The 22,837-nt window shown below is 47.7% G+C and overlaps 8 protein-coding genes across 8 annotated transcripts; 5 read left to right on the top strand and 3 right to left on the bottom strand.

Annotated features, from left to right (window-relative positions):
* Positions 1–223: 223 nt before the first annotated feature.
* Positions 224–1,177, bottom strand: F5Y00DRAFT_269869 (inducible nitrate reductase 2; the record flags this gene model as incomplete). Its single annotated transcript, XM_048012513.1, has 2 exons — positions 224–975; positions 1,036–1,177. 2 exons carry the CDS (start codon positions 1,175–1,177, stop codon positions 224–226), a joined length of 894 nt encoding a protein of 297 aa, XP_047864840.1.
* A 2,795-nt stretch (positions 1,178–3,972) lies between these two features.
* F5Y00DRAFT_237041 (acetyltransferase) lies at positions 3,973–5,472 on the top strand. Its single transcript, XM_048007774.1, has 2 exons — positions 3,973–4,189; positions 4,356–5,472. Exon 2 carries the CDS (start codon positions 4,593–4,595, stop codon positions 5,184–5,186), a length of 594 nt encoding a protein of 197 aa, XP_047864839.1. The 5' UTR covers positions 3,973–4,189; positions 4,356–4,592; the 3' UTR covers positions 5,187–5,472.
* A 107-nt stretch (positions 5,473–5,579) lies between these two features.
* On the top strand, positions 5,580–8,007 carry F5Y00DRAFT_237038 (heterokaryon incompatibility protein-domain-containing protein). The gene has a single exon (XM_048007773.1). The coding sequence runs from the start codon at positions 5,827–5,829 to the stop codon at positions 7,600–7,602; it is 1,776 nt and encodes a 591-aa protein (XP_047864838.1). The 5' UTR covers positions 5,580–5,826; the 3' UTR covers positions 7,603–8,007.
* Positions 8,008–8,183: 176 nt separating this feature from the next.
* Positions 8,184–9,752, top strand: F5Y00DRAFT_76887 (PI31 proteasome regulator N-terminal-domain-containing protein). The gene is made up of 2 exons (XM_048014126.1): positions 8,184–8,529; positions 8,588–9,752. Exons 1-2 carry the CDS (start codon positions 8,343–8,345, stop codon positions 9,511–9,513), a joined length of 1,113 nt encoding a protein of 370 aa, XP_047864837.1. The 5' UTR covers positions 8,184–8,342; the 3' UTR covers positions 9,514–9,752.
* Positions 9,655–11,035, bottom strand: F5Y00DRAFT_76905 (DNA-binding protein). The gene is made up of 3 exons (XM_048014127.1): positions 10,825–11,035; positions 10,054–10,711; positions 9,655–9,990 (listed from the first exon to the last, which is right to left on the bottom strand). Exons 2-3 carry the CDS (start codon positions 10,645–10,647, stop codon positions 9,796–9,798), a joined length of 789 nt encoding a protein of 262 aa, XP_047864836.1. The 5' UTR covers positions 10,648–10,711; positions 10,825–11,035; the 3' UTR covers positions 9,655–9,795.
* A 152-nt stretch (positions 11,036–11,187) lies between these two features.
* On the top strand, positions 11,188–15,486 carry F5Y00DRAFT_237034 (ARM repeat-containing protein). The gene is made up of 6 exons (XM_048007772.1): positions 11,188–11,851; positions 11,984–13,499; positions 13,599–13,748; positions 13,836–14,407; positions 14,459–14,580; positions 14,631–15,486. Exons 1-6 carry the CDS (start codon positions 11,520–11,522, stop codon positions 15,008–15,010), a joined length of 3,072 nt encoding a protein of 1,023 aa, XP_047864835.1. The 5' UTR covers positions 11,188–11,519; the 3' UTR covers positions 15,011–15,486.
* Positions 15,472–21,072, bottom strand: F5Y00DRAFT_237033 (uncharacterized protein). Its single transcript, XM_048007771.1, has 2 exons — positions 18,367–21,072; positions 15,472–18,315 (listed from the first exon to the last, which is right to left on the bottom strand). Exons 1-2 carry the CDS (start codon positions 20,642–20,644, stop codon positions 16,040–16,042), a joined length of 4,554 nt encoding a protein of 1,517 aa, XP_047864834.1. The 5' UTR covers positions 20,645–21,072; the 3' UTR covers positions 15,472–16,039.
* Positions 21,073–21,557: 485 nt separating this feature from the next.
* Positions 21,558–22,007, top strand: F5Y00DRAFT_262060 (uncharacterized protein; the record flags this gene model as incomplete). Its single annotated transcript, XM_048011318.1, has 2 exons — positions 21,558–21,676; positions 21,740–22,007. The coding sequence occupies 2 exons, from the start codon at positions 21,558–21,560 to the stop codon at positions 22,005–22,007; spliced, it is 387 nt and encodes a 128-aa protein (XP_047864833.1).
* Positions 22,008–22,837: the final 830 nt, after the last annotated feature.

Genomic DNA, 22,837 nt, shown 5'->3' with positions numbered 1-22,837 from the left:
CGTCTTTACACACTGCTATCAAGGCGGAAGGCCAGCTGTATTACTGGATCTTTGGGCTGTGGGCATATTCGTACTCCAAGTTACAGATGTGGGGGGTACTTCATTATGTTTTAGGCACTCTGTCGATGGTATGGATTATAGGATGGATTATATCTGGGCTGGTTGTTTTGATATGCTCTTTCCCCCGAGCTCTTCAGCTTTGTACGAGATACGTTGGAGGTAGTTACGAAAACTGACGCTGCGGGGTTCCCATCGGGGCTTGATGTAGCGCACGGCGGTCTGCTCCCTCTATACTAGCCCAATCTATCATCTTCACAAGAGTCTTCACGTCGGAGAGGTTTGTAGGTACACCGTGACCCCCTGGATGGTGATGTACGCGAGCCAAGGATTGGTCGCACAGACCACAGACCAATCTTGACTGCGCACTCATTGCAGAGAGATCTCCTTTTCCGTTGACGTGGACAGTTGGGATTTTGATGCGGTCTTGGGTTAAAGAGTGATGCAAAACACGAGGGATAACTTCTTGGTTCCGCTGTTGGAAAAAGTTGATCGGTTCTGTAAATGAGCCCATATTGTTGGCTACCGTGAACGTTAGAGCTAAGTATTCGGCGAAGATTCGCTCGGGTTCGGCAAGTTCGTTGAATTCTGCCTCGGGAAACGACTCAATTGCCGGGAAGTCTTGGTTTAGAAGATCTTCTATGATGGATTCGTAGCATGTCTTACTAGGCGAGAAAGCTGATATCGAAGAGAATAAAACTGCGAACTCAAAGGGCAGCTGTGTCCCGGGCTTGCGGGTTTGATAGTCGAGTAAATATGAGGCAGCCAGAGAGGCACCTTGGCTGAAGCCAAATACTCCATGAAGGGGGCCATTGTCATTTACGAACTGATCGATGCCATTGAGAGCTTCTCGAATCTCAGCCATCGTGTAGCCCCTGGTATACGAATAAAATGGCCCTAGGTAATAAGGCGCTATTTCTAATGGCGTGTTAGCAAAAGAGAACTCATAGAAACCGACATATCTATCATTGAACTCACCTGGGCCCCTTTCTCTTTCGACCGCTCCATCCAAGTAGACAAATTCGTATCTAGGGCCCAGCTCTCTTGTCAGTGGAGCCAGTTGATCCTTAACAATCTCTGCAGAGGAGCCGACGCCGTGTAAGGCCAATACTCTCTTCATTGTGACTAGCAGAGCCGTCGGCGTTATAACAGCATTGCTCAAGATTATCATCGAAGTTCTGGAAGTAAAGTAGGTAATAAGTTCAAAGAAAACAATGGAAAATCGATTTTGGACAACATGTTTATTACCTTTTGGCACTGGTATCTGCTCCCATCCAAAATTTGCTTCTAATCTAGCACGTTCTCTTTCGAGCCTCTTCAGATACCACCTTGATAGATTGCCCTAAAACGGGATTTGCCAGCTACGCAGCCATCTCCGAGCCCACCATCTTCGGTGGTTTGGTTGCTTTCGTCTCGTCTGTTGCATCTCCTAGAGTACCGACTACACTTTCACTATGATAAGGGATATATGGTAGATACAAACTTTATTCGACAGATCGGAATTTTGTCACACTCTAATTAGGATAAGTGTAGCCCATTGGCACTTCAAGGCGTATACATACGTCGTATTCACCACGCACGATAAGAAGCAATATTACCCTAATAGGTCTTGGCCAAAAGCTGTGCTATAGTTTCCTAGGACGTTAGATAGTTATGAGATACCTTCATTATATAAAAAGTAGGTAGTTAGAAACTAAAACGCCTACACTTCCATGATCCTTGTCACTTTCTGTTATCCTAAATCCTTATTATCTAATTGTTGCTTCTTACGTGCCTTATTCTATATACTCAACTAAGATCGCAGCGCAGCTATTCAAGCCAAGACTTAAAAGATGACTGCAGCTGCAGTAAGAACAGGCAGATCCCGCTGCACATCATATCGCGAATGCCGCGCTTAGTCTTGCCGGATGAGATTCGGCTGAGCCGTAAGAACATCACTTTAAAGGGTGCGTTTTATATGACGATGCATGTGCGAATGCGGAGTGAGAGCAGGTGACCCTGCCAAGAGCTGCTATTGGAAGTGGCATGTGAGGCTTTTGAAAACGGTGATTTGATGAACTAGTAAGTTTCGGGATCCTCTGGACTATCTGGGATGCCGATGGATAGGATAACGGGGTCGGCAAGGGGCTATTATGTAGGGAGTATGACAAGTGACTAGTTGGTCTAATCAACCTATGAGATACGCGACTTGCTACGTATGGTTGCGGCGGGGGACGGCGAGGCTATGACTGCCAGCAAAAGTTCTTATGTAGTTTTTCGATCTTCGGGGACCTAGTCTAACTCTAGATACTTCTTGTTTGTCAAGTCTGTATGTGTCCATCTGGCCTGCCAATCGTTAAGGTTAGGTGAGACGAATATGGTGAGTATCCTTCTATATCGGATGCAGAATCTTTATCCCCTGAGCTAGATTATACTTATAGGATCTTGTTACAGGAGTGAAAGTCATACTTCATCCGAACTTTCTCCAACAGCTAGTTGCCTTGCATATGCTTAGCCCGGATAGCATACCACGCGCATTTGATGATTGAGCAAACGGATATGGCCGGGTATCTGAAGAAGATATCGAGTGTAACCATGCCGAGTTCTCGGGCGCATGCTAGACTTATACGTACCACTTACCCCCAAGCCAGTTTTCCCCCTGAAGGAACTCAATACGTCGAACTTCACTGAAAGGGTACGCCCGTTGTCGCAAGTCGCAAGTATACTGATCTCGTAGATAATATATCATCTCATAGCAGCAGGACCCGATTGAATCGGCGGCAATAGCTACCAACTTTAGGGCTTCATCCTCGCTCGAATAGCCCGTATATATGGCGGTATCAAGCCAAACGTCGGCCATACCCAAGGATGCGCTGGTTTGGTGGTGTGAATGCACACGTAATCCTAGACGATGCATACCACTACCTAGGTACAGACTCATGGTCTATTTGGGAACCACTCTACTGTTGTCAATCTGCTTGCTGGTGGACGCGCAAATGAAACGGCAGCATCAGGCTTACCGGGGATCTATCACTGAGACCGATCTCCCGAGGAATGGTGTAGGGCATGCTGCTGATATAGCTCATATACTTTTGAATCCATAGGACCTTATTCGACTATAAATCTTTCACTGTAGCTGAATTAACTTCGAGAACGGCTGGCTAGTTAGAACAGGGCATTCCCAAGTTCAAAACACTATCGAAGCAGGTTCGGCATTCATCTTCACTGGGCAAAGTGCTCAGCGGGCGGATGTGGGCAGAGGGCTGGTCAGCTTCCCTATCTTTGCTACGAGCATTGCTCGGATCAAGGCCATTCTAGAGTCTATGGGCTGCCAGTTTGACCTCGAGGTAGGACTACAGAAGCTCGAGGTTAGCAAAATCGACACGTTGAGTACGGCCGGCCGATCTGTATAGTAGTTCGGGTTACCCTGGCTGACTTGTTGGCCGACTGGTCTGTTGAGCCTAAAGCTGTTGCTGGTCACTCGGCATGGAACTTACACATCGTGTTCCCTAAGTAGGTGGATTTCTTCTTAATGCTTTCGTCTCTTGTTTTTGTTATGGGTAATGCGGCGGAAGCAAACAGGTACTCAGTTCGACCACATCGCTACTCGATGCTGCTCAGGTTATTCAAGATGCACTCAAAAACTTGCTCACGTCTGGGCTAGGTATGCAGCCAGATGATATCAACGAAGTCGGAAGTGAGCAGGAATGTTATCCATCCGAAAATATAGGAACGATGAAATCTAACTTTGAGAAGAGTAGGGACGAAAAGAGCTTGGGATTGCAAAATATGTACGGATTATGTAAACACAAAATCACATGTACGACCCCTTTATATGAGGTACCTTCGATTAGCCCATCAGCTTCCGGTTAGGGTTATATCCAGTTAAGGGTCGTAGGCGTTATGGGCGTGGCGTGGCCGGTGCGTCCGGTTGAATCTCACCAGACCTCAGTTACAATTACCTTAGGACTAACTCTATAATATAAAGATTTGAACTGCGGTAACCTTTCCGCCGCAAATATCATTCTCTGATGCTTTGGTCTTTTCATTGCCATTTAATTGCATGCCGCCCATCCTGCGAAATGTCACCAATAACAGCACCCGCCAAGATGATTTCTAAGACGGGCGAACATTGGGGCAGTGTTTACACGAGGTGCGTCAGACATTTTATCATAAAATAAGCCGGTCAATATGCACCATAATACTGGCATAAGAGTTATTGCACCGTTGAGTCATGTTGAATTTTTTCATCGCTGTTCTAAGACATCCACACACACGTAGACAGGGAATCCGAATTAGGTCATATTGACAAGTCGCAGGGCGCGCAAATATCATAGATATAGCCAAGATGGAGCCTCGGAGGTCCCGAAAACCGGACACCCTACACCAAACAAAGCTAAGTTCGATCGGTTCAATATGTATAAGATGCCCCTAGGACACTTTGCTTCCTTTTCAACTCACATTTCGGTCAGATCTACAGCAGGCTCGACCAAAGTTGCGTTTTCCTTTTCGCTTTTTTGTCGTTTGTATCATTCGCCACGGCTCACATTTACATCATGATGTCCACGAAAATGGCGTCAGTCGTTACCACCACTGAGGTCCAGGTGAAGCAGACATGCGAGGTGACCATCGGCGATGCACTGCCGTCTGATGCGGCGGCGATAGCTCTAATCGGCGCCAACACTTTCACCGCAACATTCGGTTTCTCCGTCCCAGAAAACGACTTGGCGGACTTTCTAGCAGAGACGTACTCGTCAGAAGCTATTGAAGCAGAGATCATAAGCGCACATGAGAACAACATCAGCACATTTGTCGCCCGTGATGAACTGGGCTCTATTTTAGGATTTGTGCAGCTCGTTCGCGGCCTTACCGATCCATCCCTGAAGGGAGATCCTTCCTCGCACGCCGAACTGCGGAGGCTTTACGTAGATACCACGGCCCATGGCAAGGGTATCGGGACCAAACTCATCTCTGTTGTCGAGAACAAGGCCAGGTCTGAAGGCTTCAAGCAGCTATGGCTTACCGTCTGGGAGGACCATAAGAGCGCACAACGGCTCTACCAGAGGCTAGGGTACTCGAAGGTAGGCGCAGTGGAATTTCCTACCGGAACCTGCATTCAGACGGATTGGGTATTGGTAAAAAGCCTGTGATTGATTTTATTCGGTCATGCCTCCTTTTTTTAGAGACCAGGCATAGAGAAAGGAAGCCGATTTGCATACCTAGACTGGGCGTTGGCACATAGGTAGAAAAGACACGGGGATTCGGCGGCAGGTTTCACTCGCAGCATATATATCACTAAAAGGGGCGTTATGGTGACAGCATCTCCATAGCTGAACAACGCACAAATGGGTAATAATGAATTTCTACATATCAAATAATCTGATAAATCGTACATAATTACAATAATTACAATTCAAATAAAAAATAAATAGTTTACTCAAGATGAAACGTCGATTGTCACGTGAAAATTCTCAGGAGGCTCAGGGGGTCAAGACTATTTTCCCCGCTCATTAACTCACAAGCAGCCAAGGTTACAAAGACGTTAGTTATATAAATTGCAAAGTGACAAACATGTGTCATGTTTCCAGATAGAAGCCGGGCGTAGGGACGAACTTAAAACGATTATCTTCCCGCGGTAATGCGAATCAATAGACACATACTATATTCATAAGAGCCATTCGTCATTGAAATCGGAAACGAAACTTTAGCAACACTCGTACCCACACTAACGCTGCCTTTAATCAAATAAGACCAGAGGAGAGTCTCTATTTACTGAAAAGGACATTCGGGATGGCAGCATCAAAGTCAACTAACCACCTTCCTAGCTTCTCCGATGAAATAATACCCTGGGTCGAGGAAACTGGCTCCCAGTTCCACTATGATCCTCTACGAGATGACGCCATAAGGCTTCTAGAACTTGAACCGTCTCTTCCTCAGGATCCAATAAGATGCAAGCTCTTACATGTGAACAGCAACGAAAATCACCAATATGAGATTCTCTCTTGCGACTGGCAAAGCTCAACAGGGCCACAAGTACCTATATCTCTAAACGGGCAGACTTTCGATGCCCCATCCGAGGCTTATTTAGCGCTACGTAGAGTCCGATTGGAAGATCGACCGAGATTCCTTTGGCTGGATGCTATCTGCATCAACCAGAAACTAAAGAGAAAGGATCAAAATACCCAGCCCTCTTATCTAAAGGGCATATACGAGGGCGCAACAGGCCTCCTTGCGTGGATTGGAAACGCCAATAATAACTCACACCTTGTGTTTGAGCATCTCGACAGGTGTCGCGAACATAGACATATAAATTGGTGTCGATATCGGGGAGAAATGGCGGTCGCCTTTCATAACCTATCTCAAAGGTCATGGTTTTACAGGACACAATCCGCTCAAGAGCTCGCGTTGACGAATAAAGCTATCATCCTATGTGGCCGTCATCAGGGTGAATGGCCGGACCTGATGAAGTGTACCGACTTCTTGGGGACTGCGGACTACTATCATCCGTTAGAAGGACCAGATGGCCGAACGCATTTACGTCACCTTTGGGAACTTTCTCGCGGTAATCTAGTGCCACTGAGGAACGTATTCCTTTGGAACCGGCATGGTCGGGTTCACGACCCTAGGGATAAGATATTCAGCGCCCTAGTATTGGATACAGGTATACAGTTTGATATTCCTATCGACTATACGCAAGACCTTGTCCATCTTTTCCGGAACTTCACACAGAAGGTCATCGAAGCAAGCCAAACCCTCGAGATCCTTCACTGGTTAGGGTCGCAGAAGAAATGCATCGATGGCCTTCCGTCATGGGTTCCTGACTATAGCATAGTCAACCCCATAGGTACTTTACCAAGGATATTTAGCGCATCGGCGATATATTCCATTCATTATCCAATCCTGGTGCTCCCCGGTTTTGAATTTCGACACGATGGCGCTCTAGCGATCCGCGGACATCTCATCGAGAAAATTGAGAAAACAGGAAGCGAGCTAGGAGTAAGCGTTGCTGTTGGTGGCGAGGAATTTCGCTCGATCTTGTCCGAATGGGAAACTCTCGCTTTGAGCCTGAGTTATAAGAGATTTCCGCAGGCTATCATTGACGCCTTTGCTGATACTCTCATTGGAGACGATCGTACTGATTTGTTAATTGAAAAAGACGAGACCCCGTATATCCGAGAGTCAAGACCGTCAACATCGCCGTCAGCCGATGAGTTTCATGCGTGGTATGGGCAATACGGTGCAGGCGTGCTGGGAGAAGCCAATTCGACGCGCACAGGAGACGGAGCTAGCAATTGGCTTTTGATGAAATATGCTCGCCGGATGGAAATGACTTCCTACGGACGCAAATTCTTCATTACTGATGAAGGCTCGATGGGTCTTGCACCGCCGCATGCGAGAGAGGGTGATGACTTGGTCTTTATTCCTGGCGGAAAGTACCCGTTTGTATTGAGAGCCAGGGGCGACGACACCTACGAACTTATCGGGGACTGCTTTCTATATGACCTAGACGTGTTTTCACTGGTCCAAAATGAGAACGTGGACACTCGGAAGTTGGTTCTCATTTGAAGCGTTACGGAACGTTGACGATTCCCCAGCTTTAACAGCCGCGACATGGTGTTCAGGTTCCGCGACTGGGCGTGCTCTTGAGTTTTACGTCTTGGAATTCTTCCCCGTTACAACCCAACAAAATACAATGGCCAAGGAAGCTAACTAAGGTACCCAGCCTATAGCGAAGAATATAACCCTATAACATTAACCCAATTTCCCAGTAAACCGCTCTCCTTAAACGCACTTTACTGTACTGTGCTCTCTAGAAAATTGCGAGATACGTTAACTCTTTGATCTAAGTCAGCCTCGATCTCCCTGGATCTCTAGTTCGAGAATTTATAAATGCGGTAGGATCATATGCTAGTTCTGTAAAAAAGCGAAACGTAAAAAATATATACCTGTTCACCGAGAAACAATTATAACAACTACCTAGCTAGATTGTTCTTGAAAGTTCTATGGTGAATAAACGGGTAATATATCTCATACAAGCATGAGTAAGCTCCGATAAGATAAAGCTACCCCGCGTGTCAAACTCCGCTTTAGTACATATTGCGTACCTCGTAGGGCTGAAGGCAACGACGCAATGACATAAAGAGAAGCGGCGAATCCGTATATATAATAGTTCTTCGGATTTCGGCAGTTTACCACTAAAATAATTCTTCTTCACACCTACATACTAATACTTACAACATCGAATGTGAAGCTTCAAGAAATAACTTTAAACCATAAGCTTCGCGTCGGATGAACTTATCTTCATCATGCTGATTAATCCTCTAAGCTCGTCGGCCATCCTTCAGCAGATGGCCGATGCTCTACCTACTCATCCTCAAGGCGACACTACATCTGATTTGAGTAGCTCCCATGAGGCTCTAGCCTTATTTGCCCACGCCTGCATGGCGTCCCTCGGATTCCGTCTCCTGGGTTTCGATGAAACTAAACTTGAAGGTAAGTACCTATATATCTAGCTTATACGATTTAAATGATACTAATCATTATTTAATAGAAGCACAATGCCATGAGCTAGCTCCGCGGCTTCCGCCGAATTGGAATGCGTCGTTCAACACCTATGCATTTGTCTATGCGCACCAGCAATCAGCCCTTCACTTCATTATCAAAACCGATCGAATGGGAGGCAAAGCCGAGATCCGCGGCTTGGGTATTTACGACGAACGTATTGCACGCGTCGAAGTCACCCTCAAGGATTTCATCTCTAACGCGGCTCTTCCTGTCAGAATAAGCATCGATGGCGATGGCGTAGAGGATCGCTCCAACCTACCACAGACCTTACAAAATGTTTTCATCTCCAGAAGCCGCATCGAGGACCTGGCTAGTCTAATCAAGATCAACATCGTCCAAAAACTTATTCCTTCTCTTCAGAAGGAAGGCTACGAGGAATCTGCTGATGATAGAGCCGCGCGCGACGATGCCGACGAAGCGGGTCGAAGACCGCCAAGACAGCCTGTAATACCGGATCCACTACCCCAGCCGGCACAGCCGTACCCGTATAATGATCCTCTGAATCCACCGCCCCGCAACCCGGTTCCGGCCGGCGATTTTCCACCACCGGAATTCGAAGACCCTTACGATATAAACCGCCCGTCGGGCGTTCCGCTACGACAGCCTCCTCGAGGCCCATTTGGGAATATCGGGGCTGATGATCTGCATCCTCCTGGGTTAGGACCGCATGATCCGCTACGTCCCGGATTAGGCATCGGAGGGGGCCTGCCGCGACCCGGTGGAGGTCAAGGCATGCATCCAACTTTTGATGATCCTCTATTCGGAGGCTCTGGCAGTGGTGATGGTGGATTTGACCCTCAGGTACCACCGGGAGCTCGCTATGATCCTCTAGGTCCGGGAGGCCTCCCAAGGCTGGGAGGTCGCAGGCCGGGAGGAGGGTTTGGTGGCTTTGGTGGAGGAGATATCATTTAATGCACCACAATGGACTGGTCGATCAGCCAGAATTGAATTTGTCAGGCGGCTAGGCGAAGGTGTGACATCCACAGAAAAGGATTTGTATTACTGGACTGTACAATTCTAAGCCCTTGCTATCATTACTGGTCGCTTCAAGAAGATTGTCGAAACAAGAATGCTGATATACCAGACTTACCACGACAGGACTACAGTATCACATTATTCATACTAATATAACATTTCCAAAATAACGTCAACTCACACTGAACAAATAGCATTAAAGCATGGAGACGTGACTTTCTATTCGCTTGATGAGGGAGATGATAATTGTTCTTTGGCTTTGCCTTCTTCAACCCAGCATTCAAAGAACAAAGGCCCGGCTTCTACTGCACGGAGGGGAGTCGTCTTAGCTCCTCCAACATCTTGACCAGGTACTGGGTTGTCTCTAGATCTCGTTTGTAGGTTGGATTGTGAGGGTATCCAAGGTTGCGGATGCTAATGTTTGTTAATTCTTGTTAATTGATATTTCGAACCGGGATATTGATTATAAGCACTTACCCCTATTGGCGCTTCACCTTCATCTCGTAGTTCCACTGCGATAGTGAAAGTACATCCATCTGGAAGCGGTGTCATCTTTTCAGCAGCATATGCTAGCTTCCTCACAGTAGCACGTAGTTGTTCGTCCACGTTTGCCCAATTTACTTTTCCCTCTACGCCGCTCTCAGCGTTGACGGCCCCTTCGACAAGTTCGTCTTCTTCTTCTTCTATTCTTGGTCCCCTTGCTTCCTTGAAGCCTTTCCACGCGGGGAAGTTGGCAACATCAAACATCCATCGTTCCATTACCCTCGCCTGTCCGTCATATATGACTACAGCAATGCGCTCCACAACACCTAGGACGAGCTGCCCCTTTACGGCATCTACGGCGTCGCGGATCCACGAACATACTTTCGGGTGTCTTGACTGGTGGACCGGTAGGTTATATGCTCGGCTGGTGAGAAATGTCTGAGCTGGGTAGATAGAGCGGTAGTAGAGGATATTGTGGATGCAAATTGTGAGGAATTGGGCGAATGAAGTTAAGAGGTTGTTAGCTTGGCTGAGAGGTACTGATTGCTGCTCTTCGTGAGGCTGCTGCTGGCTTTGTAGCGAGGCCATTGTTGTAAGGAGTTAGGTATAGGTAGCGTCACCCCTTGGAGGCTTATGGCTTTGGCGCAAGATCCTGTGGTTTAGGCAAGTACTTAGCTACCTAGGTACCTAATCCAATATACATATAGAAGACGCGTTGAGGGGTAGGATTTCAAGATTTAAGACGCGTTAAGTGGGAGCAGGTACGTTTGTTTATTTGATTGGTGAGAGTTCCCGTTAAAATAAATAGTTAAGTGACACCAAGTGCCCTGCATTAGGTAGCAGATTAGGTCCCGTTAATGACAGTAGGTACATGCATGTATCGTACCTCGTACCTACATTGATAGGTACCTTATGTACTTCCACCTACCTGTAGAAGGTACATTTAATAATTTGTACCTGATGTACCTGACGTACCTGATATCTAAGTTGTTTTATACCTGTCTCCAATGTTGATGTTGCAAGTTTAGAATTTATGTGATTCAATGTTTATTTATGTGATGTGATGACCCAATAATTTTCCACACTTGAACTTTTCTTGGGGATCAACACCACTTTTTACCAACGCGTCGCGCTAACTTTTTGTGGTGATATCGGACTGCTAAAGCAATTAAGCAGTTGCTGCCCCTGTCAGTGCTCTGCTTGCCCGCACCTGCCCATTTAAATCGTCGTCACACTGCGGGCTGTCCCACCTTCCGTCCCGCAACTATTTTGACCGCTTTCAGATAAAATAGAAACATTTCTGTCGAGGCAACTATCGAAGCCACTATCTCAACCACATAAACCCCACATCCCACGTCCCACGTTGTTCGCCGACAACAACAATAATAATATTTGAGCTTGTTCAATAACATCCTTAACCTTTAACTATCTGGATCGGCGACAAAACTCGAGCGCCGACAATGGAGGACCAACTCGTCCAGGTCCTCGCCAACACTCAGTTGGCAGCCGAAGGTCCTAGAAAGCAGGCCGAGCTTGACCTGAAGCATGCAGCCAGCAATCCCGCATTTCCCCTATCTCTCGCAAACATTGCCCGACATACGTCTATTGCGGTAGAAATCCGACAAGCTGCCCTGTCTGCTTTGCGACTCTTCATCGAGAGAAACTGGAGCGGGGAGAACGACGATGGCCCCGCCATTCCAATTGCCGATTCTGTCAAAGATCAGATCCGACCTCTAGTTCTTGATCTTGCCTTGAATTCGGAGGATGATAGGAAGATCAAGACGGCCGCAAGGTACGAAAGCCTTATACATAAAGCATAATGCATCGGTCTTACAATCCCTATTACTATGCTTGTAAAATAGCTATTTTCCAGCGCATATTAATTTTACCTTGCTATTTCAACAATTGCTGACAATTTAATTAGTTATTCGGTCGGCAAAATTGCTAATGTCGACTTCCCCGAATTATGGCCGTCGCTTCTTCCTACCTTGCTCGAGATAATCCCGAATGGAAACGATAACCAGCTCCATGGTGCTTTGAGGGTTCTCCGGGATCTGGTTGACGAAAGCCTCAGTGATGACCAATTCTTCTCTATGGCACGAGATATAGTTAAGGTCGTATACGATGCCGCCATCAATGAAGGCCGAAAACCCACCTTGCGCGCTCTTGCCGTCTCCGTCTTTCGCGGTTGTTTTGACCTCATGGATACTGTCAAGGAGGAGCACCCGAAGGAAGTGCAGGCGTTTGCCGAAGAGGCAATGAAGGGTTGGTTTCCTTTCTTCCATCAGGTTATGAAGCTGAGGCTCCCTGTCCTCGAACCGCAGTCGACCGTACAGCCTGATACGTGGAACGGCATAATCGCTCTCAAGCTCCAGGTCGTGAAATGTCTTCTGAAGTGTAAGGACGTTTTCCCAAGCCTCCTGCTCCCCGAGACGCCACATTTCTTTCAGGCCGTCTGGGAAGAACTGTTGCTTCTCGAATCTGCGCACGAGGAGCTATATATCAAGAACGATGCTCAAGGCAGGCTAGAAGACTCTGATGGCCTTCCCTACACCCTAGATTTCCTTATTCTGGAGGAACTAGATTTCTTGAACGGTTGCCTGCGAGCCCCACCTGTTCGCAAGGAGCTATTAGCCCAATTAGCGGCCCACCCTTCTGCACATGAGACACCATGGGTACTGGATATCATGAGGCTCGCTATTTCTTATGCTCTTATCACCAGAGAAGAGGAAGAGTTGTGGGACATAGATGTTTCCCTCTACCTTGCAGAGGAGCAGTCCGTGAGCGCCAATTATACTCCACGAACTGCTTGCGGAGATCTCCTAATCAAGCTCGGTGAATGGTTGAACCAGAAGGCGTTAGAAGGCCTCTTTGCTTATACGAAGAGTCTCTTTGTCGAGGATGCGCCGTGGAGAAGACAGGAAGCTGCTCTATACTTACTTAATCAGCTTCTGAACGACTTCTTGGACTGTAGTAAGACTATCCCTCAAGAGATCAGCCAAGCGTATCTTGAACTCGTAAATTATGCTATTAACCGTCCCGGGGAACCGTTGCTACGCGGTCGTGGATATCTAGTTGCTGGAGTATTATCTCAGTTTGACGGAGTAGCAGCTGCACTCCTGGACCGAACGGTTGAGGCTATTGCGGCGGAGCAGTCCGAGCTTGTGCAGGTTGCATGCATAAAGGCGGTCGAGGGATTTCTCCAGGGTGGAAGGACTGCCGATAACCGAGGGGTCCAAGCAAATGTGGTCAACGCTATTTCTCAATGGATGTCTGCGAGGGATATGTCCGACCTTGAACAGGCGGATGACTTGCTTGTTACACTTACGGAAACCCTTCGGGCTGCCATCAATATCGACAAACGAGTTGCTGTGTCCAACGATGTCCCCGCCCTGGATTTACTCTTCCTCATTGCCAAACATGGCTCAACCAATTGGCAGGTATGTATCAAATGGTCTTGTAAAATTACTGAATCCCTTTTACATATTGCCGAGTATATGTCTTATTCGTTGGTAGTGCTAACTTCTACTGGCATTTAGGTCACTATGCTCATTTGCGAAGAGTTCGAAGACATCGTTAAGACAATGCCAGACCCAGTCTCGTACCAAGCGCTTTGCCAAAAAGTCCTCCCTACGCTGAATGGCGCATTCAACGTTGCTGATATTACTTCAGACAACCCACTCATTACGGTAAGTTTAGCGGATTTCCCAGCCGGTAGTTTATCGTCGAGTTTTTCCTGCAGTCCAGTTCATTAGTAGGGCTAACCAGTCTTAAAGTTTGCTACCGAATTGATGGCCGCCCTTACTCAATACGCCTCGGAACCCTTACCTCCTGGGTTTGTAGCGGCTACCTTACCTAAGTTAAGCCGCCTACTTATGGAGAGTAACGAGGGTGATATCCTAAGACCAGGTGCTGAATCGGTCAAATATCTCTTGGCGCACGACCACGAGCAGGTACTCAACTACCACGACGAGAATAATAGATCCGGCCTTGAGGTTTGTCTACATATCATTGACCGATTGCTCGGACCATCTATTGAGGACAATGCGGCATCCGAAGTCGGTGGTCTTGCAGCCGAGCTAGTTGAAAAAGCAGGCCATGAGCGACTCGGTCCATTCTTACCGCAACTCTTACAGGCGGTTGCCAACCGATTAGCCTCGGCCGATTCTGCTGCGTTTATCCAGTCCCTCATTCTAGTCTTTGCGCGACTCTCTTTGGTTGGTGCCCGAGACGTTGTCGACTTCCTCAGCACGATTCAGATCAATGGCCAGAGTGGCCTACAGGTCGTCTTAGGAAAGTGGCTGGAAAATTCCGTCAATTTTGCGGGATATGATGAAATTAGACAGAAGTAAGTAAAAGCTATTGGACTGAAGCCCCGCCCTTACTAATTTGAAAATAGTGTCATCGCTCTCTCCAAGTTGTTCAGTCTGAATGACCCCCGACTTCTCCAGACGACGGTAAAGGGTGACCTGATCACACAGGCGCGTGGTATGATCATGACAAGGTCCCGTGCTAGGCAAAGTAAGTATCTTCTCCGGACCCCTCACGTACTACTGCTCACTGATACCCAGCCCCAGACGAATATACCGCAATCCCTGCTCCTTTAAAAATCCTTAAGGTTCTAATTGAAGAACTTCTCTCCGCATCGGGTGCGAATAGCGCTGCTAATGTCGCGGCCGCGGCTGCTGCGGCTGAGTTTGCTGATGATGACGACGACGATGGCTGGGAGGATGACCCAGACACATTAGACCTCAACCTTGGTAGCGTCAAGAACGATCTAATGGGCTTTCTAGAGGCCAACAATATGCGCCGTCGGGATGACGAAACGCAAGCGTACCTCACAGAATTCTTCCTCGCAGCAGCGCGCGATAACATCGCCGGTTTTGGTGAATGGTACAACCAGTTAAATGAGAACGAGAAAGCAAAACTAAACGAACTCTCTGCGCAATAGGTTTGCGCGTAGTCGATAGTCATGCAGCACAAAGTATAGAAATAATTCCAAGAGGATATCTCATGGCCGATAATCGAGCTCGCGTCGGAAGTTGTTAAGCGGTGCGAGTCTAGAGGGTCAAATACAGTTCCATATCAAGAATTGCCAAAGACTTGGTATCCCGGCATAATGGGTTCAGTTGTCTGGATTAGAGGTGCGCATATTTGGGTACTGTAAGCAACTAACTAGTAAATAATGCCTTGCTGGCTGTCTGTCCAGCTTGGGGACTTGGATGAGAGAGAGAGGTGGCTAGGGAAAGCTGAGCCGTAACTAAAAGAGAAGAGAATCGATGACTTTGTCCACTTACAGGTAGTCTATAGCTACTACATAAAGATGATTTACTACAACGTGAGGATAGGTGAAGAAAATTGGTAATTGGCACAATCACGATGCCGACCAAGCATAGGTAAATGAATATTATCGCATCTTCCATTTCATTTCATTTCCTCAACCGAGAATGTCCTATATTACCTATTACTCGACCTTAAACTTAAACAACGCACAAGAAGCGACAAACTCGACAATTACAAATCGTACTTTTCTCATCTATACTATAATTAATTACTGGATTCCATGGTTTGGGTTTTGCCATCTCATCTCGTCTCGCATCCATCATCTCGTTTCGTAACAAACATCCATCCAGCGTTAGCATGCGTAGTTAGTCCAAGCCAAACCAAGCCAAACCAAGCCAAGCCGAGTAAGTATCTCAGTCAGTCAGTCAGTCAGTTCGTATACCAGAATCGTTCTCGTTTTCTTTTCGTTCTCGTTCTCGTTCTCGTCTCATTACACATATACCCGTCCACAAGCATCGTCAAGTTTGAAGTTGAAGTAGAAGGAGAAGTAGCCGCTCTGCCAGAACAAGAAATAAAAGCTCCTATACAACGACGACAACGCCGGCCTCGCAACGCCCGCGATGAATCTCGTCGTGACCCCCCAAAGCAGCCAGAACGCCAGCCGTCCTAAAGAGCCCGCTTCATACATGACGTCCCTCTAGGCGTCACCACCACCGCCTCCGCCGCCGCTGCCGCCGCCTTTCATGAGGGCCCGCAAGCTGGCCATTTCTCGGCGGAGGCGCGCGTTTTCCCGCTTCACGCGGGCAGTCTCCTCGCTGTAGTCTCTCATGCGCGTTATGATGTCTTCCTTATCATCGCGCCCCTTGCCCTTAAGCGCTTTGACGATCTTGCCTAATTCGCTGTTGAACTTCTCGTATAGTATCTCGTTCTCCGCCATGGTCTCTTTGTACAGCTGATCGATCGCTCTGACCTTGCCCTCGGCTGCTCTGACAGTGTTGTCCATGTCGTATTGGAGTTGGTCTTGCCGGTCTAATAACTGCGCGACAAGCATGGGGACACGATCCTCGAGGGCTCTGAGGCTGGCGGATAGTTTTCTCATGTCAACCGTCGGGGTACGTGGCAGAGATGAGTTGACCTTGGCCATATCTGCAGCGATCTTTGAGAGCTCCAGCTGCAAATTGGCATCTACGTCCTCGATAGCTTTCTTTTCCGTTTGCAACCGCTCTCGGAGTTTTTGCGTTGACTGCAATCGAAGCTTCCCCTGAGACTTACTCGGGCTAGAAGTAGGTCTGGAGGTCGATTCAGTTGCCGAACTATTCTCACGTCTCAGAGTTGGGATATTAGATGTTGAAAGCATCTTGGCATGTCCCTTCCTCGGCGATTCGTTCGACGTTTGGAAGGGGTCCTCAACGTTTTCCTTTTGGCGGGACGACCGAATAGCTAGGCTGTTATATTGCGAGGGCGGGCTGGTTGGGATTCTGGACGGCGGAGGAATACGTGGCCCGGAATTGAACTTTTCTGAAGTTTGCTTCATATGGGAGAGAGGTTGCAGCGGTTCGTCCTCGAGGGTTGCTGCCTCCATGAGGCTCTTAAGATCTGATAGTGAACTCCGACGTTTTCTCCTCGGAGTGCTAAGGAAATTCTCCTCGGTCTCAGGCTCCCCAATTGTTTCGAGCTTTTGCGAACTATTTGGCCGTGAATAGGTATCGTCGAAGGCACCTGTGATAGGAGGTCTGTCGCGCGACCCAGGCCGCCTTATCCTATTCGGACTAGACGGTGTACCAATTTCCGACTTTGTCCTAATCACAGGACTTCTAGCCAAAGTCGGTGTCGTCTCACCGGTTGCCGGATTCCTATTGTGCTTGCTTAAAGTACGCCATACAGATGGCCTATTATCCAACTCGTTCTTGCTATTTTGCCTCGTCAAAAAGTTTTCGAGCCCAAATTTCCTTCTTATAGAGGATGTATTCGAAGCGAACGATCCAGTATGCGATCTCACACTGCGAGTAGTCGAATTCATAGATTCGAAGATAGACTCGGCTTGGTCGATGCTTATACTGAATCCGCTTGGCCCGTCGTCAAATATTCGGTCACAATCTTCCACGAGCCTATCGAGCAGATTGATGTAATTGTGCGCATCCCCATCCTCGACCAAGAGTTCTGCAAATGCCAAGGTGAGAGCTCCCCTGTCGCTGTCGTTCGCGCAACCGTCGAGGAGGTCCGCTAGTAGTTTGATCAGGGCAGTAAAGGCCCTTCGGTTTTGGGGTGCTATATCTCTAAAGAGGAAATGAACGAAGTCGGCGAAATCTCCAGGAAGCTTTTTTGAGGCTCTCTCTTGGAGAGCGTCTAACGTCTTAAGCGATATGATGGGGCCCATTTGTTCTCCCCAAGCGATGCGCACGAACTTCTCGAAGGCGACAAAAATAACATCAGGGGTGCAATCAGATGAAGTTTCAATATCGAAGGGACTTTCGATAAGTTTGTTGTAGAGATCATTCACGGAGAGTTCATCGACACTAGACCTGTTCAGCAGCGTTCGGCCAATAAAGTTACCCTTGCGTGCCTGGAGACAAGCCATATAACCAGTGAAGGTTTGCTCAAGCCGAACTAACGGGTTTTCTGGTCGATCATCATCGGTTCCGCCAATCCGAATCCCATCCCTACTCTTGGTTGAGCCATGCAACGAGTTCGCATCAACGGAGCTATTAGATCGGCTGAGTCGGCTAGGAAGAAGGATCGGAGCATCTCCCGTCAACGTGCGCTGATGCTTGTGGCCACTGCTTGTATCTGAGTTGCTGCTCCCGCTCAGGAAGTTCGAAAGGTACTTCACGGGTGATGTAGCTAGGAAGGACCTTGTTTTTTCAGCTTTGCTAGAGACGCTTAAACCCCGAAGGACCTTTGTGTGAAATGACACCATCGCGGCGGTGAGTCCTGGGTTTCCGACGTTGAATTGAGTACTGAGAAGCTGAATAACTACGATTCAATTAGCAAAATCTTCGCATTGCTCTAGCAACGAAAACATACCTCTCCTAGCAAGTGTTGGAAGGAAATCATCTAGTCCAATCTCGTCGGTCGCCTTCTTTCCGTTAAGTCCTATTGTGATGACCATCACTTTCCTCATACTCCCCGACCCCGTCTTTACATCCGAGCATATCTCCACGCCATAGTGACCCACCGGTGCGCCTTTAGTACCCTTTTCATGGTCTATAACGATACGAACAGGGGCTGGTTCCTTTCGACCTTCTATCAGTTGATCGAGACCTTCCTGAAAGACAGCGGCGAACAACCCTAGGCCAGTATCAGGCATCCTTATAGATCGTAGAGTCCAACAAGGATCTTCACGCTCCTTCTCGGAGAATCTGCCTTCTACTCTAGCCTTGACGACCTCTTCACTCCATTTTGCGGCTTTGCCTTCGTACAATTCCTGTAGCACGAAGCATCGAGAAGTAGTTGCCGTGCTCGTGACAAAGTCGCCGGCATTGGCGCCCTTCATCTCGTTCAACGAAGTTAACCAGACCATACGTCCATCTGAGGATTCTGTAAACCGCACATCGGCTAAAGCGTGCCAACCGGCAAATGCTAGCTCGTAGGAACCCGGACCACCAGCCGCGTTCGTCATGGAAACCAATAGACCAGCCGGCGATGGCTTATCAATCTCACGTAGTAGGTCGCGCGCCGACGTGTTGGCACCGTAAACTTTTCTTACGATCACAACACAATCTGAAAATAGCAGGAAAATGCCGGTTTGGTCGCTTGGAACTGGCTGTGTAGCTGCACCAGGTTGGTAAGGAGCCGGTATCTCAGAGAAGTCAGCGGCAACAATTAGCCGGCCAAGCGGCTCGAGGTCGATGGGCCAACTCTCGATCATGTGTCGTAGGCGTGTGTTAATATGAGGCTTATCAGTGAGCGGATCATCCATGGAGCAGATGTTGGCGATGATGTCCCTGGCTTTCAACATAGGTTGGAGGGCAGGATGGGTAATTGGTAGAGAGCCGACAATTTGGTCAATAACCAAACTATAGCGTGGCAGCCGCTGGACAGGCTCGATGACGGTAGATCGAAGGTGCTGCTCTCCAGTGGCGGCTACTCGTTGCGAGAAGCTAGATTGTTGACTAACAAAGGATGTAATTAGCTGAGGGAAGTTTTGACTCGCTCGAATATAGTCCTGATAACAGTCGGTGAACTTTGGAAACCATTCTAGCATGACCTTTGCCATTGCCACAGCTCCGCTTGCGTCCTTTGCCTTTCCAACCACGCTTCCTGACACGCCTACTCTCGAGGACGCGGTACCGGATTCCATATCCTTTACAGCATCTCCTTCGGTATCTTCCATGATCTGTTGCAGAGCTTGCATGAAGCCCGTGTTAATCTGTAAAATTTGATCGGCCGACCTCGGAAACAATTTTTCAACGTCCTCTTCCGAAGGACTAAAACTTCCCGGTTGTTGCTCCTTGGCCTTTTGCCTATACTCGGGTGCAAGATGATTCACCAGCTCATCCATCTTCGCCACGTAGCGTTCCTCAGTCTCCAATAGCTCGCCCATTTTCCGCCGCAGCTCCGCCTTCTGCTGTTTCGAAAAAGACCTTGTTCTATTCAACGCGCTCGGCTTGGAGGGGGCTCGTCGTAATCTCGAAGTCGGTAAGAAGACGGGTTCGCCGAACAACTTAACAAGAGGCGTGTACATGCCATATTGTCTCAAGGTCGGATCTAAAATATCGTCCTCATCCTCGGGAAGGTCCTCAAGGTCAATAGGCTGTAGAGGACTGATGGATCCAGGTGGTAAAACAAGGTCAATGTCGATATTATTTATATGTTGCGTCTGAAGGGCAGATTGCAACTTCTGGATGACTTCGAAGGCGGTATCCGCCCTGACCATCGATTTAGCAATATCGGCGGCATGTTGTTCACTGAATAGCGAGGGCAACGAACCGGGTCGGCGATTTCGAATGGTCGGATATTGGTTTCTGACGTGGGCCTTGACATGCTCAGGCAACTCCTGAAAGTACTTGAATAACCCAAAGGCTAAAGCTCGATAAACCTCGTCACCTTGAAACTCGCGGGGCAGATAATTGACGACGTTATAGAAAGGCGAGTTCGGGGAGATGGTAAGTCGGGGAAAAGATTGGAAACCGGCCGGGGTATATACGTGAACCTGGACTCTTGAACTGTTTAAGGTATAATTTGCGGTTGTGGATGGTCCGTGAAGTATGAGCAAGGGGAGATGACCTAGTAAGGGGTCGGTAGCTTGGTAAAGAGTGAGATGATCTGGCGATAGAGCCAGCTCCTCGGTGACGCGAACCATGGCCGCCTCAGTAGGCCTGTCGCATCATGCTCCGGGCAGGGGGAACGAGTGTGAGGAGGTCGACAAAGAGACCCGACGGACAAGTTAAACGAGGCAAACGTCTTCGGACCAGGTTAGTTTTTTAGTAAACAAGTTTAGGCTGGCCTCTTGTGCGCGTCGAAAGCTGCAGTCGGTTGTTTACTTTGATAGCAAGCAACAAAAGTACTAGACTAAATTGATAGTACACAAGGCCACCCGCGACAAAAAATGATCCATGCAATATAGCAGAAGAGCAGAAGAGGGGAATAATGAGTAAAGAGAATTAATAAATGCGCCAAAGACCAAAACCGGATCTTCAATAATTGCAATGCACAACAACGGCCTCGAAGTCCTCCAAGAGTAGTAGTACTATTGTGGGAAGCATCATTTGCGGTCAGTGGTCAGTGACAAGAGACGGCTAAGACTAGGATCAGACCGGAAGTGGGTAGGGTTTCTATTTTTTTGTGGTCCCTCGGGGATTTAGCAGGTTTGCCGAACAAACGCGACAACTTGAAACCGCGTTTCGATTTTTAACCCCACCTTATCCCCCAAGAAATCCCCCCCAAAAATAGGTCTAGATGTTTTTTTTTTTGGTTTTTTTTTTTACACTTACTATTCAGCCCATACTAGGTAACTTGAGCAACCTTACATAGGTGCACTAGCCTGCTTAGATTATTTCTATATTAGTGTATGTAGGTACTTACCTACGAGGTAATTTGTATTGCTATTACCTTGTAACGATTAAACAGGGCATTCTCCAACTTTGCCCTTTCGACAAACTGCAATTTCTATATTACACATTAGCTCTCACTGCCAAACCACGCCACCCGCTTAATGGTTAAATAGTTACAACGTATGCAGGGCTGACTCGACGTAGCTATTCGATATCTCAACAATGTCTAGTCAAAGGGAGACGGGAATATCACTCAATCATGCTCCCGGCGGAGTTGGCTATAAGCTATTAGAGTTACCCCCTGAGTTGCTTACACTACTGGAATCAGATACGCCTCCCGTGTTAGTAAATCATGAGTATAAAAGATATCTCAACAAGTTGCTAATGCAATTTATGTCGTATAGTTTAACACTAGAGTCTTCGACAAATTCGGCAATATTAAAAAATGGCACGCAATCATGGGGTCTCCGTCAGAAAAACACATCGAATGCTTTAATCTTACTTAAGGCTTCTTCTGATGGAACAACCCCTTCGTCTTCGGAGGTACCGGAAGCAAGCCTAAATGCCATTGCAACAATCCACGATACAATCGAACTTGCCCCAGAACTAGCAGTGGCAGCACCTCCCGTTGCAAAGGGCAAATGGCATGAGAAGTTTGCCCGGGGGAGATAGATTTGTTGTAAGAAGAGGATATAAGAACTAAAGACTAGCCGACGTTGATTAACAAGGAACCAAATATCTACCAATGCGTTAATAACAGTGTGTGTGCGTTATCCCCGGATTTTAAACAAGCCGAAGCATGGCTTCTTCGTAATACCTTCATCTTAGCCCGAGCTCCCGTCGCTAGTTTTTCCAGAACGCGCTGACCGCAGCTACCGAGGCAATCAGAGAGTAGGACAGCTCCTCTCGGGGATTATCGCACATACACTACCTACCCAAGTAAGGTATAGCTGTAGCTGTATAGGTTATTCTAATAATGTCCTCGATGCAGAGTGCTAGAAGTGTACACTACACATAACTAAGTGATCTACAATCTTGCAGGATAAACCTTGTCGGCACTACCACGCTACTTAGGTACATACATATATCGGGACCAAGGATTCGGGAAGGCTAGAAGTACATACATGTAACCACATGTAGGAAATAACTCGATGTATGTACTTGGGTTAGGTACGCTTTAGGAATTGACTTGGGTGTGTAAGTTAGCATTAGCATGAAGGCTAAATCAACGTTAAGTTATATACCTGGTAGGCACTTAACTATCCGCACGTGATAATAGAACGGCCGACTGGCGTTTTATTTTGGGATGTGCCTGACGACTATCGGTTTAAAGTGACATGCTTTAGCGGGCTTAGAAAAAGTAACCAAGCCAACATACGCTCCGAGCCGAAGCTCCAAGCCAGTGCAGATGCTGAACCTTCGACCAGGCTACAAAAGGATAGCCTGCCTACCAGAGCCTCAATTTATTTCCCCCCTTCCACACCAAAATCCTTATCAACTTA

This window comes from Daldinia vernicosa, assembly GCF_022497035.1.
Source record: "Daldinia vernicosa strain CBS 139.73 unplaced genomic scaffold F5Y00scaffold_23, whole genome shotgun sequence".
NCBI classification, from domain to species: domain Eukaryota; kingdom Fungi; phylum Ascomycota; class Sordariomycetes; order Xylariales; family Hypoxylaceae; genus Daldinia; species Daldinia vernicosa.
Note: the sequence above shows the minus strand (reverse complement) of the source record. Positions and strands in the feature narration are given on the sequence as shown.

Bases quoted from the DNA above. Each gene is read 5' to 3' on its own strand.
- F5Y00DRAFT_237041 (XM_048007774.1), top strand. From the start codon at position 4,593: ATGATGTCCACGAAAATGGCGTCAGTCGTTACCACCACTGAGGTCCAG.
- F5Y00DRAFT_237038 (XM_048007773.1), top strand. From the start codon at position 5,827: ATGGCAGCATCAAAGTCAACTAACCACCTTCCTAGCTTCTCCGATGAA.
- F5Y00DRAFT_76887 (XM_048014126.1), top strand. From the start codon at position 8,343: ATGCTGATTAATCCTCTAAGCTCGTCGGCCATCCTTCAGCAGATGGCC. The intron at 8,530-8,587 runs GTAAGTACCTAT...ATTATTTAATAG, and splicing joins CGATGAAACTAAACTTGAAG to AAGCACAATGCCATGAGCTA.
- F5Y00DRAFT_76905 (XM_048014127.1), bottom strand. From the start codon at position 10,647: ATGGCCTCGCTACAAAGCCAGCAGCAGCCTCACGAAGAGCAGCAATCA. The intron at 9,991-10,053 runs GTAAGTGCTTAT...AACAAACATTAG, and splicing joins AAGGTGAAGCGCCAATAGGG to CATCCGCAACCTTGGATACC.
- F5Y00DRAFT_237034 (XM_048007772.1), top strand. From the start codon at position 11,520: ATGGAGGACCAACTCGTCCAGGTCCTCGCCAACACTCAGTTGGCAGCC. The intron at 13,749-13,835 runs GTAAGTTTAGCG...CCAGTCTTAAAG, and splicing joins CAGACAACCCACTCATTACG to TTTGCTACCGAATTGATGGC. The intron at 14,581-14,630 runs GTAAGTATCTTC...ACTGATACCCAG, and splicing joins AAGGTCCCGTGCTAGGCAAA to CCCCAGACGAATATACCGCA.
- F5Y00DRAFT_237033 (XM_048007771.1), bottom strand. From the start codon at position 20,644: ATGGTTCGCGTCACCGAGGAGCTGGCTCTATCGCCAGATCATCTCACT. The intron at 18,316-18,366 runs GTATGTTTTCGT...ATTGAATCGTAG, and splicing joins TCCAACACTTGCTAGGAGAG to TTATTCAGCTTCTCAGTACT.